At 44.4% G+C, this 23779-nt stretch overlaps 2 protein-coding genes across 6 annotated transcripts in view; both read right to left on the minus strand.

Moving 5' to 3' along the window:
- The window catches only part of LOC135918671 (tyrosyl-DNA phosphodiesterase 2-like), a 281692-nt gene that overhangs the window by 60813 nt on the left and 197100 nt on the right, over nucleotides 1-23779 (minus strand). The gene's annotated exons all lie outside the window — the stretch shown is intronic.
- LOC139046630 (tyrosyl-DNA phosphodiesterase 2-like) overlaps nucleotides 1-23779 on the minus strand; it is an 85550-nt gene that overhangs the window by 38420 nt on the left and 23351 nt on the right. For 3 of the 4 annotated variants that reach the window (XM_070540547.1, XM_070540545.1, XM_070540546.1), the window contains exon 2: nucleotides 22868-23779. This exon is cut by the window's right edge. The exons of the other annotated variant lie outside the window; for it this stretch is intronic. In XM_070540547.1, the coding sequence (XP_070396648.1) occupies nucleotides 23271-23779 (509 nt within the window). In that variant the 3' untranslated portion in view covers nucleotides 22868-23270. Of the gene's footprint in view, nucleotides 1-22867 lie in introns of those variants that run through there. 4 annotated transcript variants of the gene reach the window in all.

The raw sequence follows: 23779 nt of genomic DNA on the forward strand, positions 1-23779 counted from the left end.
CTTACATAAATTCCCCCATTGCGTGGGATGTAAAGATTTTTTCATGCGGGAATAGTTAAGCAGAAAGCAAGGGACACCGCACGTAAAAAAAATAATTACTTGAACCATTGAGTAAGGTTTTAACCCGTACCCTAAATAATTGCGATTTTCGTAGGTTTGACAGAAATAACGAGGAATACGGCCTTGCAATAGTTTTTTTTCCTTTGCGATCACGAAAGCGTTGTACCAATGATTGCTATCACGACCTGACAAAAAACATATGTCAAGTGGACAATCTATGCAGGGCGAGCAGAAGCACTGCCGTAGTAATTAAAGCGCACTGCAGGGTCCATAAACGACACTACGGAAGCGGTTGCAGGTCAAACCACCATCTCTGTATTCCCGTGGTAGCTTAGCCACTATGTCATTGTTCATGTTCGCGGATGTGATTCCGACCGTGGCAGCCGCATCTCGACGGGGCGCGATATTAAAAAAACGATCACGCACTTAGATTTAAGGACACTTTAAGAGGTGTCGAAACTAACCCGCAGTTGGCCACTTCGGTAGGCATGCCTCATAATCCGATTGTGGTTTGGCACGTACAGCCTCACAGTGCAGTTAAATTTTAATGCTTCTGCCAAGAGGCGATGTGCCATGTGACGCAATGAATATGCTCAACCTTCTCAGAGATTATAAAGTATGCAGCACAATAACACTCAAAGAAAACACCCCTCCCTGTGGGTTCTGAGTGCAACGAAGAAAAAGGGGAGTGGTGCAAGCAAGGTAATGTTTAACATCAACTCACACCTCTTGTGTTGGGCTAAACGTTGAAAAAATGAAACGTTCGCCGTCAAAATCAAGGATAATAATCCCCAATGAAATCAAGCAGCACAGAAAGCTTCGCTTACATTGATTCCCACAGTGCGTGCGATCCGCATAACCTTTTTCTCTTTTTCAAAACTTATCTACCCCTCATCGCTACCTATGTCTTCTCCATGCTATTTCCCGCCAATACTCTAAAATTATTTTGCTTATCTACACGGCAGACCAGTTGATGCTTCAGTCCACCTTAAGCCTAAGCGCTTCTAGAAGCTGTACGTGACGCACGAGTCTCAGTCGGCGAATCCCTTCGCATTCACTTAGGATATGCTGAGCGGTCTGTGGGTTCGCTTTGCGATGTCCACACACCTCATCTTATAGCGAATATTTGCTCCGGTTTGCTTTTGTCGCTAGGCAAGCTGCTCGAGCACCAAATAGCAAAGCACTGTCCTTTTTCATCTTTTCCAAATCGTATTTTCTAATTCCGTTCTTTCCATTCTGGAAATTCCAAATGGTCTTTCTGTGCCCACTATTTTCATACAATTTGCCCTAAGTTTCTCTCACTTTCTTTTTGGTGGTTCTTGGTTGTTTATTTACATTTTCATTTGATATAACCTTTGTTTTAGCAACTTTCTCACCTTTTCCTCCATTATGTGAATAAGGTTATGATGTGCAGATACCTGTGCCCTTTAACCACTCGTTTATTTTGATTCACCTGTCTTTCTACAAAACCAAGCTTTCTCAGCCATTTTCTTATCTGGGAAAAAACCCAATCCAATGTCTTTGTGCACTGCCCTATTTGGGGTTTTAGCGTACGTTCCCAAGCCTACCCACCTTTGGTTAATTTCAAACCCCGACAAAGTATACGATTTTAAGCACATAGTGGCATTTGCGGATGTTAGTGCTAGCACCATTACTCATTTTTTGGTTCCACGCACCACCTTATATTTACTGTGGCAACAAAGCAATTCTTGCTCCATTTGCCTTGTCTTTGTGTATGTGTGTGCGCTCTGTACTTGTAACGTAGTTGTTTCATTGTTCAATAGCATTCGCTCCATTATATTTTATTTCAATACTGTTCTCCCCCCTTTTATATAATGTCCTGTTAAGGGTCCTTAAGGGTTAATAAATGATGGTGATGATTCCGCACTTTCTTCATTTTCATATAGTTTTTGTGTTTGCTTGACTAAGTTATTCCTTTGTTTATGAATACACCGGTGTAATTATGTCCCTTGACTAATGACATGATTTGCTGTTTTAGGAGCATCTTCAAGAAAGCTCCTAATTACTGATTTATACGACTTAACTTAAGCCCTAGATTGATGTCGGTCGCCGCATTACACCACATATATTTGCAAAGCTCTGTAAATCTCTTGCGAAAATCCGCTAGTAGCACTACGTCTTCGCCATGCATTACGGATGTAGGATCAATCAAACCCTACTTCACTGTTTTCCGGTTGCCTTTCTATGCCCTTAACCTAAAGCACGAACAATAATAGAGTCAGGGGGTATTCTTTATGCCCTTTGGGAATTGCCACCACTGCATTGCAGTTTCGGGCCTTCTCAGAAAATTTCTACTTGGTTGTGTACTTTGGTATAGGCGCCGTAGTAGTTATGTTGCTCGACTGTAACGGTTAATAGCTCCCCGAATTTTCTCGACACATTTCGCCGATATATAAATAGTGCAGATCTGGCCGCTAGCACAACAGCTCTTCCGCAAGAACCTTTATTTGCGTAAATTTTAGCATAGATTTTCTTTTTTTTTTCTTAGAAACTGCGTACCTAGACGCTAATAAAACGGTAACATAAGAACTATTTCTTTAAAACGTGAACTACTTTTCATTCTTTTAGGAGCGCAGCGAGCCTGGTAAATCTTACGACTTTTATGTAACTGCTACAAAATGGAAGGAAGCGACACTGGCAACTTTCATAAGGCGCCTGTTATACCGATCTACATAAGTACTGCTTAGCCCACCAGCCTTGACTTTCCGCAGAATTGCTCAAAAATGTTTGTTCTTGAAGTTCTGCTGTCCCGACATTGGTTAGCTGAACAGCTAACCAATGTCGGGACAGGTACTTTACAATCTTTCGGGTTCTATGCTACAGCAAACTCACGTCACGCTCGTGTTCACGCCGCATAAGGCAGACCATAGCGCACGTGCAATCATGACCGAAACACTGCGTGAAATAAAATACCATTATTATTTATTCACATATTGCAATGGCAGAACTACAAGCGTTCTTCGTGGAAGTTGAGGCTGTGCATTTGTAGCTGGTAACGTCCGTTCGTATTTGACATTCGCCTCTACAGTGGCGAGCAGTGGCTCCAGTGCTGCCGAGTGTCACACGCTAGGATGTAGTCCCGCCCACAATTGCGGCAGGTCTTACGTCGGATGCAGCAGTCGGTCAAGCTGTGCTCCTCAAGGTGTCTTATCTCGTCTTGGAAATCACAGCCGAAGGGTCTGTTGATGCAGAAGGCGCGATGCTGGTGCAGCAGAGCCAGGGGGAAGGTGAGGACATTCACCTCGGATTCGGCAAAGCAGGTCCCGTCCACGGGACAGAAACCTCCCTGGTACCTGGCTACGGCACTGGCGTCTCGGTCCAGCTGTGCTGTCGGACAGACGAAGGCGTCGTACTCGCATATTTCACACAAGGTGTGGCCGCAGGGAAGGTGCACGGCCCTGGCAGGAACCACCGAGCAGCCGACGCAAACGCGGACGCTTGGAAGTGGCTCCACGAACGTGATTTCCCTCATGTTGAGGAAATAGCAGTCATACCCTTGGAGGACGTGGGTAGCCGGGCCGCGGTCGCCCAGGTGGCGCTGCTCCAAGGACAGCGGAGGCTCCCGTACGAGATGGTTGTAGCTGTTGGCAGTGGTGCAGCTGAACTGTGGTTGTGCCATGATGATGTCGAATCTCGAGCGGTGGTGTCCCTCTGATGGACGATTCGGTCAGCAATTCGATGATAGTCGCCGTGATCGGTTAAAGGACGTAGGCTGAGGATATCTACGACGTCTTAAGGCGGACAGATCGTCAATGTGACTGGAGCAAGTCTGGCTTCGGACAAGGATGCGACGGTTTTTAAAGCCTGGCAGGGCTCTTTGCAAGCGGCGAGCAGAGGGGGAAAATTGAGGTGGGTCCTCGACACGTTGTGCCCATTGGCTATGTCGTCGCGAGGGAGGAGCTTCGAAGCGGTCACGTGGTTAGAGGGGCTGTGGCTAACTATGCGACCAGCGGAGGTGGCGAGGGCGAATGAGAATACTATGTGAAATGTCGGAAAGAATTTGTAGAGGGCAAGTAATAGAAGGCACTATCCTCTCCCTTCCCCTCTTTCATTTTTTTTTACATCTGGAGGTTCTTGTAACCCTCTCTTCACGCAAACTGATAGGTGCGAAAAAAGCACCTGGTAACTTTTTTTTCGCGGTTCTCTGTAGGGTACTAACCGAGGGGCCCGATTTTTCTTTTATTAGTCATACCACAAGAAGCCAACACTGACACCAAGGACAACATAGGGGACATCACTTGTGCTTAATAAATGAAATAAAGAAACGATAAATTAGTGGAAATGAAGGTGCATGAAAAAACAACTTGTCCCGGGTGGGGAACGATCCCACATTTTTCGGCTGAGAACATCAACGCGTTGGTGAAACGTTGCCAGAAGTTGGCTTGCAGAATTATACAGCAATTTTTTGATGGCGCATACTGTAGCTGACGAATAGCAGCCACTGACTTTCAAGACATGTCACCTTTGAGCGAATACTGAGGTAGACACCAGTTTGTTGTCATGCTCTCACAAGAAGGCGACGAAGCGTGGTGGTTCCATTTTTACTGTTTTGAATCTGTATATGAAAAGTAATCTTGTTACGACTTTTTAAGGGAGACCGGTCTGATGGACATATGGTGAAACCCTTCAGCGGTATTGTGCGAGACGCTCGGGCGGAGCAATTGCCGGCCTTGTTCGCCAGGCTAAACCCGCCTGTTGCTATACAATTCACCACCACCACCACCACCACAATCTTGTTACGAAAGTAAATATTCCACCACTGCTTGGAGTATGGTTGCCTTTAACGCACAGAGAGCCTAATGGAATAAAAACAAGCGTCTGGTTTGTGGGATGTTGTATCTTTTGATATCTATATCATTCTTTTCTTCCTCTTCCCGTTTTTTTCTATTGTACATCCAAGGAGCTCAGGCGAACACTGCTCACCGCACTAAAATATTATATCGCCAAGTGTGCTCTACCCTAATTATTTAAAGAGTTAATTAGGTATACCTTGTCTTCAATTCTAGTTGCTGAATTTTAGTGAATATATTCTTCACGTATCTTAGTTATCGTGCCTAAAGACGAGACTTCTGGCATATGTCCCAGCTAATTTTTACCTATTCTCTGGACTAAAACAACAAAACTGGGGTGTAGGTCACTTTGTATTTTGCATGTTCTGTAAACGGGAAGCATATCCAGGACCTAACAAAATACCAAAACAATCTGCATTCATCGAAAATGTACAGTGCAATAATTCGCGTTCTCTAAGAACCATGCCTTTTACAATTGAAAGTGACCCATATACGCCGTTCATGCAATGCGGCCAGTAGTGTTGTCAAAGCAATTCAACCCTCCCAATTTCCTTGACCACTCTTACTCCTCCCAAACACATTCATTTTTTTTAATAGAAACACTATTTTCTTTATTGTGTCGGCGTTTCTAATACGCAGATTTGAACAAAAAGTTACTGCTGTCGTTATACATTACACACACACACACACACACACACACACACACACACACACACACACAGACACAAACACACGATATATATATATATATATATATATATATATATATTCGTAGTGAGATTATGATCAAAACAATGCCGTCGAGGGATTTTCGCGTCGACAGGTCGCACTGAACGAAAGTGGCCCTTATTTGATAAAGACGGGTCCGAAATTAGGCGTGACCGTTTCAAGTGGCAGACATCATTCAGGGAGGACCATGTACTTAGCACAGATTTTTTGCTGTTATAGAACTCGCCTTTTCCGCTTTCCAATTGCTACGCATGAGCCCTTATGTTTAATACACACGTGATTTGGCAACGGCAATCAAATAGTGTTGAAAGTGCAGCGCAATGGCTGCCGTCTCTCTTTCTTTGTCCTTAACGCTGTGCGACGTTCTGTTATCATATCGATTGGGATTGGCATGTGGTATATTCACGCACACAAAAAAACAAGTATAGCAATAGTAGGGTGGTAGACAACAACTTCCCGAATTCACACACCCTATGATAATGCTCTAGAACAAATTTATTGTGCTTTTTATGCTGCAATGGCTATACTTTCATTTATCTGTACTTTCATGTTTATTCATCAGGTCTTTATGTACACTAACATGTATTCGTCTTTACCAGGAAAAAAAAACCTTAATTTTTGAATTTATTCGTAATTCGTTAGCACAGCATCACAGCTTAATTTCCAGCGAACCTGCTTCTTTCGACCCGTTGCATCGAGAGTTGAAGTGTGAATAAACCAGGCATTTTATTACGTTGTAATGGTATACTTCTTTCCATAACTCGACAAATAAATTTAGTACGTAACAGTGGCTTTGACTTAAGTTGTTATAAACGTGTTCCAGTTCAGGCCGGCGAATTATACGGCCATCTCAAAGCTTCCCAATTACTGATGTAAGGTTTGGGTTGGTTTACGGCTAGTACGATTGATAGCAATCACTCTCTGGAGCGCTGGCATTAGTAAATTTTTGCAGAGGAGATATTTCACGCAGGTATACTGATATTTTGTGATGAGCATAATCAATAATGTTTTCTACGCGCCGGGGTTGTTTTGTGCCTATTGCGTTGGGCTGCTAAGGAAGACGTTGTGGGATCGAATCCCGACCATGGCGGCCGGATTTCAATGGTGGCGATGTGCGGAAACACCCGTGTACTTAGGTTTTTTTGCCCGTTAAAGATCCACATATGTTCGAAATTTCCGGAGTCTCCCTCTACGGCATGCCTCATAATGCGATAGTTGTTTTGGCTCGCAAAGACGCAGAATGCAATTTTTTTAGATATTGTTTTTATGAAACATAAACAAGATCTCTCGTGTAATTCCCTAAATATATTCTGGCTGAATAGTATAAGCCTCCGGGCCGGTGTCCGGTGCTTGGTTAAGGAGGAAACCACGTGGCGACAATAACGATAGCGGCAATGGCTGTAGAAGGCCGTAAATAATCATCACAGCTGTCAAAACCACGGTCACGGTTTAATGTGCACCGAGCACTCAAGGGTTCTTTGTGTCTGACGAACGAAGGATCACACACCACTACCAGTTGAAGACTGGCTCACAGGGGCCTAAACATTCTCGGAACATAGAATGCACTTGGTTGTTGAACTTGGAATTTTTTTGACCCATTGTTAGTCTGGCCCACATCCAAGCCAGGTTTTCTGGAAGGCGAAGAGGCTTTGAGTGTTTCTGCTTATTCGCATTGTATGCTGTTTACGCTTCGTGATCATCACCGGGCGACCACACCATGTATAACCCTTCCCGGGATGACCCTGCCATTGTTGTGCCTGTGAATGGCACGCTGGGCGTGCGTTCAGGGAACTGTCATTTATTTTTTCCTAACGCATTCCGCACACTACTCAACTGCTTGAGCAGGCGAGAGATCTCTCCCAGAGTATATTCACTTCAAGGAAAGCCATAGCCTTGTGTACCTTTCAGTGTCGAACGCTGGTAATTTCTTTACAACTAACGAGTGAGGAAAGACGTGTTCTTCAAACCTCTCAGGTTAGAAGTATGCGTGCTTAATACAGAGCAAGCTTTTTTTTTCTTTTTTTTGCGCGGAGCAATTTGCCGTAGGGCGGTGCCATATTCTGACTCGTTGTTCTTAACGGCAGCCTATATCACCGCGTTGTATTTCAATGATTTCAGGCGGTCGTTAGCACTTCAACCCTAATTGCCTAATAGCCTAATTTGTAACCTTATCTCAACTTTCTCCCAGCCTCACTGCGTAAAGTAGAGTTGTCTTGGTGAAGAATTAAGTTCTTCCACAAGCCTTGTTTTATTTGTTTACTCATAATGCATATCGGAATTTAAATAAATACATGAACAGAAGCATGTTTACGTGGTACGATTAAGATGACTATGATATGTTAAACATGCCAGGTGAAATGCGACTGCTTTTATATTTATTTATTTATGCAATACTTTCAATCCCATCAGGAATCGTTACAAAACGGGCATTCAAAAAAGTACACTGACATACAAACACGACAAGCACAAACAGTTCAGAAATGCACACTATTACATTGAATGAACTTATACATCAGCAAGATTTTAAAAAAAATACAGTGAGGTTCATGCTGCAAGATTTAGGTTGGACAGATAAATGTGCCACAAATGGCAAAACAAAGGTAGTAACATAGTGATAATGACAATAAATGAAATACTCGGTGATATGTAAGTAGATCGTTCTAACAAGCATGATAGACGCAGTTACTGATGAACTATTAACTGAGATTACGTTCGAAGTGTTGCAATCGCGTGTAGTCTGCGGGAGAATGAATACCTGAAAATATCAGTACGAAAATGTCAGAATGAGACGGAGATAAACGCATCCAGCAATGATAGCGCTACTAGGAAAACAGAGTTTGCGAAAAATCGCTTCCCCCCCTCAACTTTAGGCGTTGTAACGAAAGGGACTTCCGTGACGTGTCACGGACTGCCACTTTACTGAACGCCGTTTCATCGAAGAGGCCATGAGGTGTTCACCAAAATTGTGTTTCCGCCGCAATTTCACAGAGACAGGCTTAACTACGCATAAAGGCAACGCTAACACGGCATGTGCAATCAGAAGGTAAAGACAGCTTTTCACTTCAATCTATGACGTCATGCTACTCAACTATAATTTGCAAACATGAAACAGTGCATGACATTCCATTTCCCTCCTGAGGAAGGGCAAGTGGTTCTTTGAAAATCGGGGTGTGTACATTGGGTCGCGTTCATCCCCACCCAGGAGTGATCATACATACGATTGAACAGTAAATCTTGAGTTGATGCATGTTCTCGCACATGTGAACACCCAGTCATTCAGGACCTCTTTTCTCACTCTTCCTCCTCTCTCCGACGGCCATTAAGTTCTCATCATATGAGCGATAAACAGGGTTGTTAGCGTACGCTCGGTCGTGTCGCCTATACTTGCCTACAACTCTCGCATTAAACACGATTTTTCCTTGTAAGAAGAAAGGCAGCAAAGCACTCAATGAGAACAATACCTCCTTCTACTACCCTGTAGTCTCAGGTGTTATGTTTGAAAAATACATTTCTTATGATTTTTGAGTCCCATTGTTGCAAGCTCTCTATTTCGAGCTTTTGGGAATTGCCTCTCCAGTAAGCGTCTCTGTTCAGCCACTTGCAATGGGTATGGCTCTCTCTTTGGTCGTCCCTGTCAATTGTGTTCGTTTTCCGTGCATTCGTCAGTACAGAAAAGATGAGCAACATTTGTTTAAAGATGACTACGTCAATTAACTTGTTTTGTTTGGCGTCGGTCACCTAACTCTCGGAGTATTCCGCGGTTTCCTGACAAGGATAACGCAATAAATCACATCGATAGGAATCTGATAAGTCTCGAGAGTGGCTCTTTTCTTCTACGCTGACTGGTGGTGAATCCTAATATTTGAATACTTTGTTTGCATGAGTGAGTGAAAACTGCGCTTTTTACAGTTCTTATTCCCGTCACACTCGCATTTGGCTGCATGGAAATATGGCGACTTTGATGCTACTTGACCAACACTCAGCAAAAATAAACGACGCGCTGTCGAATACAGTGAGGGCCATGCCTGAATAAGGCGCTTCTCGATCATTGTACTGGGGCTCTCAGTACAAGAACTGTACCGTTCTTGCTTGAGTTGCCCCTTCCTTTGATTTTCCCGCTTCTGCTGTTGCTGCTGATTTGCACGCCGCATCGAGGGGGTTTCTAAGCGCGGAGATACATAAAAGGAGCGGTTCCACGCCCCACCTCATATTTATTGCGGCAACAAAGATTATTGCTGCGTTCCGCTTCCTCTTTACTTTCATATCATTTTGGTGAGTGCTTGCCTAAGTGTTTTCTTTGTTTTATATTAGCCGGTGCAATTATGTCGCTTGACTATAAAAGTGTGGCTTCCTCTTTAATTGACACCAAGTAATTACTCGTCTCTTCAATGAAGACCGTAATACCAATTTCCCTAACCCAAATTAATTTAGAATGATACGTGTCCCCACATATATTCGCAAGCTCTTGCAAAATCCGCTAGTAGCCCGATGTCGTCCGCATGCATAATGCATGTAGGATTAATGAAACCGAAATTCACTGTTCTTCACTTGTTTTGCTATGCCTTTAACATAAATCACGAACAGCCATAAAGCCAGAGGCCATCCTTTCTTCAGTGCTGTGGAAATCTCCACCACTTCACGAAAATTTCGGGCCTTCTCAGAGAATTAGTACTTGGTTGTGTACTTCGATATACACGCCGTAGAAGTGAAGTTACTGAACCGTAACGAGCAACAGAGCCGACTATTTTCTCGACACATTTCACCATTATCTGGAAAGGGGTGATCTGGCCTCGACTCGTAGCAGAACAGTTCTTCCGTAAGAGCCTTTATTTGCATCAATTCTATATGCATAATTTTTTTTACCTAGAATCCGCGTAACTAAGGCGGTTAAGACAGTAACATAACCACTATTTCTTCAAGAGGTTAACTACTTTCCATTGCTTCAGAACCGCGGCGCACTTTCATAACCCCAGCGAGCCAGGTAATTCTTAGGCCTATAGTATATCAATGCCACAAAAGGGAAGGAAGCGACACTGTGGCAACCTTCATGCGGCGCCTGTTATACCGATGTAAGATAATAATGCTATGCGTACCAGCCCTCTCTTTCCTCAATATCGTTGGTTCATGAAGTAGTTCTCTCCCCGCACTGGTTAACTGAACACTTCAAGCCACATTAGCATTCAAGCAGAAACAAGCTACTTTGCGATATTTCGACTTCTATGCAACAGCAAGCAAACTCACGTCATGCTGGTGTTCACGCCACGTCGGGCAGATCACAGCGCACGTGCAATCATGACTCAAAGGCTGCGTGAAATACATGAACATTATTATTTATTAACATATTGCGACAATAAAACTACAACTGTTCATGGAAGTGGAGTCATTGCATTTGTGGGTCGGGACGGTGATTCTTGGCTAGCTTCGGCTTCGAAGTTCGCCCCTGGAACGGCAAGCACAGCTTCCTATGCCACCGAATGTCACACGCCAAGATGTTCGCCCGTCCACAAACGACGCAGGTCCTGCGTGGGATGCAGCCGTCTTTGAAGCAGTGCTCCTTGAGTTCACCCAGCTCGGCTTCGAAGGCACAGCCGAAGCGTCTGTTGACGCAGAAGGCGCGATAGCGGAGCAGCTTACGCCGGTGGAAGACCACGACCCTCCTCTCGCATTTGGCAAAGTAGGTCTCGTCCACAGGACACAGGCCTGTGCGATGGGGGACTACGGTGTCCCCGTGCTGCCGCGTGTTCGGACGCTTCAAGGCGGCGTCCTCGCAGAGCTCGCACAGAGTGTGGCCGCAGGGCAGTTGCACGGCCTGTGCAGAAACCACCGAGCAGCCGGCACAAACGCGGCCGCTCGGCAGTGGCTGCGCGAACTGAATAGGTCGCTTGTCCAAGAAGCGGCAGCCATACCCGCGGAGGACGTAGGTGGATGAGCCGCGGTCCCCGTTGTCCTGGTGGCGCTGCTCCAAGGACCGCGGAGGTCCCCGTACGAGAGGGTTCTCGCTGCTGCCAGAGGTGCTGCTGAGAGGTTGTGCCATGATGAAGTCGCTTCTCCAGCGGCGCTGTCCCTCTCGTGGACGTCAGTAACAGGTTTGGCCAGCAAGTCGATGATTGCACCGCGATCTGCTAAAGCAGGTGGGCTGCGGATATCTGCGACGTGTTAGGGAGCACTGATCGTCACAGCGACTGGAGCAAGTCTGGCCTCGGAGAAAGTTCCGATGGCTTTTAAAGCCTGGCAGGGCTCTTGCAAGCGGCGATGTGAGGAGGAAACTTGAGGCGGGTCATCGACATGTCGAACCAATTGGCTGCGTCGTCAAAGGGCAGGAGCTTCGAAATGGTCACGTGGTCAGAGGCGCTGTGGCTAACTATGCGACCAGCGAAGGCGGCGTCGTAGGATGAGAATACGGTGTGAAACAGCGGAGAGTTTTTTTAGAGGGCAAGTAAAAAAAAAAGAATCTTCTCCCTTACCCTTTTCCTTTTTTACATCTAGAGGGTCTTGCAACCCTCTTTCTACTTTATGCAAACTTAAAGGTGCGAAAAAGCACGTGGTAATCTCCTTGTGCGGTTTTCTGTACGTGTATGTGACGTTCCTCCCAGCTGGCTATGACACAGCGTTGGCGAAGCATTGCCAAAAGTTGGCTTGCAAACATATATCAAAATTCTTTGAAGGCTCATACTGTAGTTAATCAATAGCAGCCGGTGACTTTCAAGGCATGTCACCTTGGAGCGAATACTGAGGCTGACACCGGTATAGCGACATGCACTCAGAAGAAGGCGATGGAGCATGGTCGTTCCATTTTTACTGTTTTGAATGTGTACATAAAAGGTAATTTTGTTATTAAAGTAAATATTACATCACTGCATGGTGCGTGGTTACCTTTAGCAAAAGAAAACAGAAGGAGAGCGTAGTGGAATACAAACGACGTGCCTGTTTTGTGGGGTGTTATAATATATATATATTTATCGTGCCTAAAGATGAGGCTTCGGGCATATGTCCCAATGTCCCAGGGTTATTTTTAACGATTCTCTGGACTAAACAAAGGAAACAAAGGGTGCAGTAATTTTGCATTTTACGTGTTCCGTAAACCAGAAGCATATTCAGAACTTAATAATATACAAGAACACTATGTATTCATAGAATATGTATAGTGAAATAGTTCGCGTTCTCAGAGAACCATACCTTTTAAAATGGAAGTGACCTCTATACGCCAGTCCTGCAATCGGGTCACTAGTGTTGCCAAAGCAATTTAAGCCTCCCCATTTCTTTGACAACTCTCACTCCTTCAAAACGCATCCTATGTTTAGGAAACACTATTTTTTATTAGTGCCAGCTTTCCTAATACACAGATTTTAACAAGGAAACTTGTTCTCTTGCTATATATATATACATATATATATTTGCTTAATGAGATTATGAAGAAAACAATGCCGTCTAGGCATTTTCGCGTCCACATGTCACACTGAAAGAAATAAGTGACCCTTGATAACATAACATTCAGGGAGGACCATGAAAATAGCAAAAATTACTTGCTGTAAGAACACGAATTTTGCCCCCCTTCCATTTTCTGCGGATGATTCAGCATCGGCAATCAAATAGTGTTGGAAGTCAGCGCAGTGCCTGTGCTCTCTCTGTCTTTGTTCGTCGCGCTGCACGTCATTCTAGTATCATATCGATTTGGATTACCACGTAGTATATCTACGAAAAAGCAAGCATAGCAAGAGTACGGAGGTCGACAACAACTCCCCAGAAACACACCCCTATGATAACGCATTAGGACAAACTTTTTGTGCTTTTTTATGCCGCAAACGCTATACTTTTGTTTAGCTGTACTTGCATGTTTGTTTATCAGATCTTTATGTACACTATGAAATATTCGTCTATAGCGAGATAAAAGAACGTTAATTTTAGAATTTGTTCCTAATTTCATTTATTTCCTGTTTTAAAAAAAGAGATTGGCATTGCGCGGCTTTGCTCAGAATCAGAGCCTAATTTCCAGTGAACCTGCTTCTTTTGATCAGTTGCATTGAGAATTGAAGTGTGAATAAAACATGCGTTTCTAAACGTTGTAATGCTATATTTCTTTTGATAATTCGACAAATAAATTGAATATATAGCAATGAATTTGACTAAAGTTGCTGTTATAAACGTCTTCCAGTACAGGCCGGTGAATTATAAGGCCATCATAAAGATCCTCAATTGCTCTCTGGGTTGCTTGTAGTAGTAAGTGAAAGGACCTATTCCGCGCAAGTAAACTGAATGTTTTATAATGAGCATAATCAATAATATTTTGTAAATGCCGTGGTTGTTTTGTGCCTATAGTGTTGGGCTCCAAAGCAAGAGGTCGCGGCATCGAATCCCGGTCGTGGCGGCCGCATTTCTGTGGGAGCGAAATGCGAAAACAGCCGAGTACTTAGATTTAGGTGCACTTTAAGAGAACCACAGATGTTCAAAATTTTCGGAGTCCCCCACTACGTCGTGCCTCATAGTCAGATGGTTGTTTTCGCACGTAAAGACGTAGAATTCAATTTTTAATATAAAAATTTCTTCAAGCATAAGCAAGATCTTTTTTGTAATTCCCCAAACGTATTATGGATGAATAGTATAAAAGTCCGCGCCCGTGTTCGGTGCTTGGTTAACGAACAGACCACGTGGCGACAATAACGATATTGGCACCGGCAGCAGAAGGGCGCTATGAATCTTTACACGTGTCCAAACAGCGGGCACGGTGTAATTTTCACCCTGCACTCAAGGAAGGGCCCTTTGTGTCTGCCGAACAAAGGACCACCCGGAACTACCTTGCGCTCACAGGTGCCTACACATTCTCGGAAAACAGAATGCACTTGGACTGGAACTAGGAAATTCTTTGACCCATTGTTAGTCTCGCGGATATCCAGGTCAGGTTTTCTGGAATGCGAGGAGACGTTGAGAGTTTCGGCTTATTCTAACAATATACTTCTTACACCTCGTGATCATACCAGGGCGACCACACCATTGATACCTTCCCTCGGATGGCCATGCCATTGTTGTGCCTGTGAATGGAAAGCTGGGCGCGTTTTCTGTGAACTGCCACTTAGTTTTTGTCCTAACGCGTCCTGAATGCTACTCAACTGCTAGAGCAGCCAACAGATTTCTTGCAGAGTATAGACCGTTTCATCGGGAGGGGAAGATAGGGCGTGCCGAGAGCCTTTCCTCCTCTCCGGCTTGGGCGATCCGGCGCGGCGCTGCTTGAAAGTATTGCTGTCGCATGCTGCGGAACGATTTCGAGATGTTTTTGATGGTACTTTGTGAAATTTACGCCATGTCCGTTCATATACGGTCGTCAGGGAAGCCTTTCGGTGCATAGGCAACTACAGTAGGCGGAAATATCTCTTGGGGGCGCAAAAATGTGACGCGTTTTATCAGTCGCGGTGTGTGCATGTGTTGCGAACTATTTTGCTTATATCGGTTTTAATTCAACAAAGAAAGCCTGTGTCTCTGTATTAGCAGCATGAAATGGTAAGTCTGCTCACTGTCTGATCGCTTTGCGTAGGGAGTAAAACATAAATCATAAGAGCGCATGCTCGTGCACGGCCAACCTAAGCAACCATGAAACATCCAAGCGGCAGGCGCTATCAAATATTTGTGATGCACCGGCATCGTTCTCGCGCATTTCAAGTCTAGTAGGCTTCAAATTACCATATGTCTACGCTAGCCTTCCTGCATGAGGCCGATGGCGCTGCTCAACACAGCGATCACTGTGGTTGGTGAACCAGCACGATTCATATGTAAGCTGTGCGCTTCGGCATTGCCTTTTTGGCCTGAATACAGCCATAATATATGAGGGATCGCATAGAAAGAATACGATGCCTATTTCTGAGGACAAAATTTCCGTAATGCGTGTGAGTGCGTCGCGGAGAGCGGAACGATCACAACCGAAAAAAAAAATCGGTTGTCATCTTTCTTGAAAAAGCAAGAGAAAACGGGCTAACGCTGCAATACGACCTCACATAGCCACGCCGCACAACGTTTATAACTATATAACCTCTGATGCCGTATGCTTGGACCATGCGGTAGAGAGAACAAAGATATCTACAATCCAGCGCCTACCGCTGCTGAGGACGCTCGCGCAGTTCGTAAACGGTCGCTTTGCTGGACAAGCTTAATTCAGCCTTTAAGGTATGCTGCTATTACTAGTCAAAACTATTTTATTCATGAGTGGAAACTTCATCCATCGAACCTAGTAGCCACGCAATGTTACCTGCAGCGAACAGTTTGAACGCTTGTCAAAGTATAACAGCACAGCTCCTATCGTAGCAGAACGCTACCCACGCTGTTACGGTTGTCGCGTATGTTTCATCGCTCCTAAATCGCAGATTGGAACTATGGGATAATACTGCTATAAGGTCACATTAATGATTGGAACATTCAGAAATACAAAATTGATCTCCGAAGCTGATTGTAGGCTCAAATATGCGCGCACACTCCCGCTGCGTGTTCCGTCCACCTCAACGCCAGCAGAAAATCCGGCCATGAGGCCTTAAACCACTTCAGCACGTCTCACAGAACCGTTTACCACGTAGAAGACGCACGTCGTACTAAACAGACCGCACGACCGCGAAAACAAACGCCGGAACCTGCCGCCGAGCGTCTAACTGCCATGCAAAAGACCGCTTTCACCCAATCCAATATGGCGCTGCTCATAGGCGGCGCCACTGCGTTCACAATATGGCGGCGCCTACGAAAAAATGGTCTATACACACTTTTAGGAAACCCGTAGCCCCGTCTACCTTTCTGGTAATTTTGCTTGTAGTAACGAGTGACAAACGATATGTTCTTTAAACCTTTCAATTTATGTATACGTATGCAAAATGCAAAAAAGCATTTTTTTCCCGCAGCAGTATTTGCCGAGGGCCGAGGCCAGATTCTGACTCGTTGCCTTTCCGTTGTTTTCAATCACATTCATATTATGGCATTGTATTTCCATGGTTTCCTGCTGTCGTTAGCCTATGAACCTTAATTGACTATCAGCCTGATGTGAAAGGTTATCTGAACTTTCTCCCAGCATCACTGCATAGAGTTGTCTTGGCTAAGAATGAAGTCTTTCAGCAAGCTTTCTTCTATTTGTTTGTTCATAAAGCATGTGGGAATGAAAAGAAATATATCAACAGAAGTATGTTCACGGGGTACGATCAGGGAGACTACGAAATGTTATAAATTCCAGGTAAAATGTGCCTGCTTTTATATCTATCTTTCTCTAAATTGAACCAGAGAAGGCATGTTCGATCAGAGCACTCAGGTGACCACGTGACTCTCATGTAGAACTGCGATGTTTTAAGATGGAGTGTGCTCCTGATTCTAATCTTGCTCTTTTCTGCTGAAATAAGGCTACAAGGACATTTCAAGTTGAGGAAAATGAAATATACTGAAAAGCGTTATGATCAAGTGGTCTCAATTACGTTTGAAGGAATGCCGTTTCATCGAACCCCGTTCTCTTGAACAGGTCGTGACATGTTTATAGATATGGTGCAGCCACATTAATTTCTTGGAACGTGCATTAACACATAATGCCCCGCTAATCTAGTGCCTAGAATTTTAACGGAGACACATATTTCACTTTAAATTATGGCGTCCCGATAATGCAGTCTATCTTACAAACATGAAACAGTGCATCACAGTCGACGTTCATCTTGAGGAAGGACATGTGGTTCATTCAAAATCAGGGTGCGTGCCTCGGCTCATGTTTTGCACCAGTCCTCAGCGATATGTTATCAGCTGATTATGACAGGTGCCCGCTGCTGACCTTGGCGAGACAAATACTGTTAAGCTATTCCGGTATGTGGAATGTTTTCAATTCATATTTTGTGCAGAGCAGTGTGATGCCAGGCAAGGCGCGGAAAATATTTTCAACATTTTTTCTTCTTTGATGAATAATCTGTAATTGATCACAAAATTTTACTTCAACAAGCTGAGGATTTCAGATTTACAGCTTTTGTTCACGTGGAAACACGTTTGCTGGAAACACGTTTATCTCGCTTTGCAAAAGTTCTGCTACCTTTAAGTTTCGCAGATTCAAAGCTTCTTAAGCGGAGGATCGGAAATACTTGCATGAAGCCATCGTTATCAAAGTCTAGCCATCACTTCAAATTGCGATCCCTTCAATTGAAAGACTGAATTCTGCAGGTTTTCTGACTGGACCTGCTCTCAGGCATAGTGGAACCACTTCTTGGAGATTTTAGGAAGTGAGAAAGACGTACAGGAAAGATCAGCAATATTTTTTTGTAGGTTGTCTATTACAACATTTCACGTGTTCTTTTTCGGCGCGACCACCTCTTTGCCAGTGTATCCCGCTGTTTCCTGACCAGGAGAGCGCAGTATATATATAAAGCAAATTGACAGAAATCTGACAAGTCTCCAGAGTCGCTCTTTTCTTCTACCTTGTCAAGCGAAGAGTAATATTTGGCTGCATTGCTTATGCGAGTGAAAACGCCACTTCGTCCCATTCTTATTCACGTCGCACTCGTATTTTGCTTCTGAAAACGATGATGAGTTTCAGAACAGTTGACTAACATTAAACAAAAATAAATGCGAAGTTGCGGAATACAGTACAATCGATATTAGAATTAGGCGCGTCTCTATCGTTCTACTGAAGCTTACGGCACGAGAACTGTACCGTTTTTTTATTAGAATCGTTATGCAAAAAGGAATGCAGAGTGAACATTAAAGAAATTATTCGTTACTTGAACAATTGAGTATCTTTTCAACCCGTACTATATATCATTGCGATTTGCGTAATCTTGATAGAAATATGAAATAGAACCTTGTAACAGCATTTTTCTTTTCGCAATCACGAAAGCCTTGGACCAGTGATTGCTATCGTGGCCAGACAATAACCTGTGCTCCGCGATTGCACAGGAAGTGGCTTTCCGCATTTCGATATTACACACACGTTACTTTAGGCGCACTTCGAAATTGCGGTTTTCAGTGTTGACACGATCGCAAGTTACGCCGAGTATTCAGTACAAATCGTTGGCAAACCCGTCAACGCGTGATGTTCCCAAAAAAACGTCTTGGTCGGCGTCTAGTCTTTTTGGTTTTCACACGCAAACGTAATCGGAGAAGAGGAAGAGAGCTACCTGGAAACAGCCTCCAGGAGTCGCTTTGCGACATTTGTGACATGGACGGAAGACGCAGTTAGACACAATGTCGGTAATCCATTGATTTAATTAAACTCGACTTGTTTACATTAACTGTATCGGGTAACTCGGCAACTTCAAGGCAATACAAGGTCTAAGAGTAATTTGAGCGTTTAATAAATAAACCATCTTTTATATCCAAGGACTTGTCTTGCTACCTAAGTTCATCGTTTTCTTCAGGTAATATGACTGCCGCAAATTCAGCCGCAGAATAGCGTCTGTGTTACGTGTGGAAGTAAAGCAGCAGTGCTAGTTTGAGTTTTTACTATTTGAGGTTGACTTTCCCGCCCCGTTTGAATATGGCTTTCGATGAAGGTATGTCCAAATCAGAAATGTCCACTACACGGGGTAGAGAAAATTCCTTTCTAGAACGATGGCTTTCCTTTGCAGTTATTTAGAAAATTTCCCTCTGTTGATTCCCCGCGCCCAACACCTGGCCACAAAGATGGAATGTACAGATGTCATTCAATGGGTTTTATCACCGGAGAGCTCTGTAGAACGCTCTCGTTTGGCCGTAATCCAGACAGGCTTGGCATCAGTACACTTTTAATAAATATTCATACTTTAAATTTATGAGTCGGCATTTCGCATTTAGATTGGCATTAAAAAAAGTTGACTTTCATATATACCTCTAGTATATTTCTTTGCATTCCTCAGGAAAAAAAAATGAAGAGAAGAAATACTTCGGAGAATTGGCGCTACTTCGTTACGGTCTTGGTGTGTGCGCAAATGGGAGACGACGACTGTGTAACTTTTGCCTGTTTTTACTGGGAAGGAACTCTCGCTTGCTCTTTATTCATCTTTTTGGGGTTAGCCACATTCGTTTTTGCATTAGCCAAGTAACAAGAAAAGAAAAAAATAGATTGTTTTAAAGCACGTGATAAATAGACAGGCACATATTTGACAAATAAACCACGTGGCTTGAAGTTTTGTTTGCATAGCACCGTAAATAAAGTTTTCCCTAACCACTAACAACATGTCTTGTTTAATTCACCAATTATACTTTAGGTAAATCGCATAAGCCTGACGGCCAGTGTTCGGTGCATATGGTTCACGAACAAAGCACGTGGCGGCACCAACGTCAGTGTCAACGGCCGCAGAAAGATACAATTTAAGTTTACATGTAGCAGAGCCATAATCACAGTTCAATTTTCTCCCTTCTCTCAAGGGCTCTTCTAGATTGAGCAAAAAAGTTCCTCACACGGTACCACCTCTCAGAGGAGTCTAAAATTCTCGGAATAATAGAACGCACTTGGGAGTGAATTCCGCACCTCCTTCACTCATTGTTGGCCTGCCTGATATTTAGGCCTGGTTTCCTGGAATCCGAGCAGGCCAGGAGTGGTGCTACTTTCCTGTTCACATGAATTGCTGCACACCCTTTGTGATCATACCCGGGTGACTAAAACACCGACCCCTACCTCGAATGATTGCGCCAATTGTTATGCGAGTGAATGGAAATGGCAAGCTGAGCTTGCATTCGGTGGACTGTACCTTATTTTTTTTGTCCTTACGCACCCTGTACACTACCCAACACCTAGCACAGCCGTGAAATTTCTTGCAGTGTATGGAAATTTTTCGAAAACTCGTTTCCAATCTGCTTTTCAGTTTCGCACACTGGTAATTTCCTGATACGTTCTTAAAACCTTTTAGGTAATAAATAGATATGCAATATGGAGACAACGCTCTTTTTTTTTATACAGCGTTATTTGGAGGCCGGTGCTATATTCTGACTCGTGGCCTTTTCTCTGTTTTCAGGGACCGCGCCTATCACCGCTTTGTATTTCCAAGAATTTCTGCCAGCGTTAGACTTTGAGCCTGACGTGCCTAACAGCGTCATATGAAAAGTTACCTTAATTTTCACTCAGCATCCCTGCGTTAAGCAGAATTGTTTTGATGAAGAAGTATTTTGGCAAGTCATCTTCAATTTATCTGCACAGAAAGAATGTCGGTAATTTCAAAGAATGCACGAGTAAAAGTATGTGCACGTGTTAAGATCAAGGAGACTATGAAAGGTAAAAATGTCAGGTAAAATACGATTCTTTGTATACCTATCTTTCTGTAAGTTGAGCAGAGAAGGCCTAATCAACAAGAGCGCTTGAGTGACCACTTGATCTCATATAAAATTGTATGGTTTTGGAATTACGGGTGCTTCTCATTACAATTTTTACCTTTTGCGCTGAATTAGGCGCGTTCAAATAAATGCACGTAATGGCCACGATGAAATTGCATGTGTAAGCTGAAGGTAAAGATAGCTTTTCACTTTAGAATACGAGGTCATGATACTGAAACCTAATTGGAAAACACATGACAGTCGACTTTCATCTTGAGAAACGACAAGTACGTGGTTCACTCAATGCTGCTTCAACTGTTTTACTAAGCGCAAACCAAGCGCATAGGGGCCCCACTACAATGAGCTATATTTTGAGGGGGAGAAACTGATGCTTCAGCCAAGCGCCCAAGTGGTGTGCTCACGTGAGTGGGCACAGCGCGGCACTTTTATACCTCGAGATTACGCAAGGGCACACCTTAATATAACAAAAATATTCTTATCGTGAGCCACATATGAAGAACACAGTGTGTTCTCCCCTTGCGAAACTGAAGTTTTGTCTGAAGCCATGAGCTGCGGCTGGAACCACCAAACACTTTTCATCAATGAACTCATGAATACGTGTGGCATAAGTATTTATTCCGCATTGACCGCCCGCCAGACTGTAGGACCCCAGAGGGTTATGAAATTGTGCTGGGGCCAGTTTCATCAAAGAAGAGGATAACAATGGACGCAACTGAAACGTTTAACTACGTGCTAGTTGGTAAGCACCGTGTACAAAGAAGCGCTGTAAATATACGCATGTAAATACAGGAACAGACTTTTTGGTAGGCAGTCTGAATGCTTTGCGACCGCGGAAGCAAAGGGATACTAAAAAAATAAGCAAACATATTCCGGTATACCTCATAAATACGTGTCAAAATACAGGTATATACACTAACGAATGTGGCAAGTTAGCACCCTCGGATGGCGGAAGTGTGCGTGGGCGTTGGAGACTTGGCGATGAAATTATCACTGAAATTAGGGACGTTTAGCGTGTCCGGTATCCGGTCAAGCGCGGGCAGTTTTCCGGTTTAGCGGGGGCGTCAAGGTGAGCGGCCCGATCGGTGGCGCCAGCTGGTGGCGTAAAGCTCAACCACACAAACACAGAGCTAATTACTGTATTCTGCTTAGCTGCTGGGGTAAATTTTCGACAGCGGTGTTCACAATTGCGCCGCTGCCAAAAATTTGCACGAGTGGCGAAGCAGGATATGGTGAGTTACGGCAGTTTTAGCTATGCGTTCGTCTGGTTGAGCTCTACAACACCAGGCGGCTTCACCGCTCACGTTTACGCCCCGACCATCCGGTAATCCGCCCAAACCGCTCCCGTTTACCGGAATAGCGTACAAGCTAAAAGTCTCTATTAAGTGCTGCTAGCATTGAAAGTCAAGTAAAAGTACACCTTGCACCCACATTCAGTTATCTGCCACGCGGTGACTGCTCTTGCTGTACTGCGCGTTTAATTGTCCAATATGTGGCTCAAGCGTGCTGGCCAGACAAATGGCTCTTTAAATACTTTCGAACGAGGCTAATCGGTCTGTTACGCAATGACTGGGTCCTCGATTACCCGGTGCACCTAAATGCCACTTCGAATACGCTCCGAGCATCAGTCGCAGTGGCACAGACACCATGGCTTCCATTTTCTACACAAGATATCGTACGTTGCATTACCCTCTGCAGCAGCGCGTATTCCGACGCTTGCGGACTGCAAAAAAAGCTCGTGTATCGTAGTTTTAACCTGGAGCTAAAATATTCCAGGTACTAAAATGCAATCTCCAAGCCTTCAGTAGAGCCATAATAATAGCCCAAGTTCATACTAAACCAATCCGACTTCGAAGGAAATAATTGTACTGAATGCGCCATGTTAAAAAAAAATTCATGTCAAAGAATTGCGCACGCAAGGGTCAAAACTCAAATGCGTAAGGATAAATTGTATTTCATTATGTTAAAGCGTGATTGAGCTCAGGAAAAGAAGTTGCCGCGCTGTCTCAAAACCAATGACTGCGCGGAGATGAACAGTGACTTATTCATTCATTGACAAGAAGTCAGAACGTACAATAAATAGTTCACACACATAGCTTGACTTCTGTGCAATACAGACTTCGCTGCTGGATTTAGTCACGATGGTTAAAAATAAAATGTGCACCGCGTGATTTTGTCCTTGGATGTGTTAAACGCTACTACGGGCCACGCCACAGCCTAGAACACATTAAAACGGCACAGCAGACCCCAGTGGTCACTGGGAAAGCAACCTAGTGTGCTTAGCCTTTCCATGCCGATCAGGTCGAACGACGCAGGCGTCATGGTGGCAAGCTTAGAAGCCTTCAAGTAGACCCTGTCGGGGCGGTACTGAAGCTTCTTACAAAAGTCAAAGGAATTGTTGTCATTCACCATCGTGTCCCACGTGTAGCGGACTTACCGCCGCCTGCCACAGTGTTCCCAGACGTCCACTAGGGAGCGCGGACATCCACCCACGTCACTGAGCTCGTGTCCGCGCAGGCCGAGGTTTCCGCCGAAGATGACCGTCCTGTTAGCGGGGTGCCGCAGACACTTGTTAAAACAGCTGGAGAGTTGCTTCTTACGCAGCTTCGACTTGTCGTGATCGAATTCGAGCTCCGCGTTGATCAGCGTGATCGGGAGGCCCGCGAACGATGCCTCGATCGTCGCCACCTCACGCAGCACCCGGCCCTGTTTCAGCTGTCGCATGTGGCACGTCTTGAATTCTGTGGTGGCTTTCTTCAGCATGGTTACCGTAGAGTTGCTCCAGTAGTGTCCTCGGACGCACCTGTAGTCTTTTCGAAACGCCGGCCATATGACTGCATAACTTTCAAGCACCACTTCCTGGAGGAAGACCACGTCCGGGTCGGCGGCTCGGATGATCGAGCAGACGGCTTCACTACGCGGCCGCAGGTTGCTTCGGTCGA

Source organism: Dermacentor albipictus, chromosome 6 (assembly GCF_038994185.2).
Source record: "Dermacentor albipictus isolate Rhodes 1998 colony chromosome 6, USDA_Dalb.pri_finalv2, whole genome shotgun sequence".
Taxonomy (NCBI): domain Eukaryota; kingdom Metazoa; phylum Arthropoda; class Arachnida; order Ixodida; family Ixodidae; genus Dermacentor; species Dermacentor albipictus.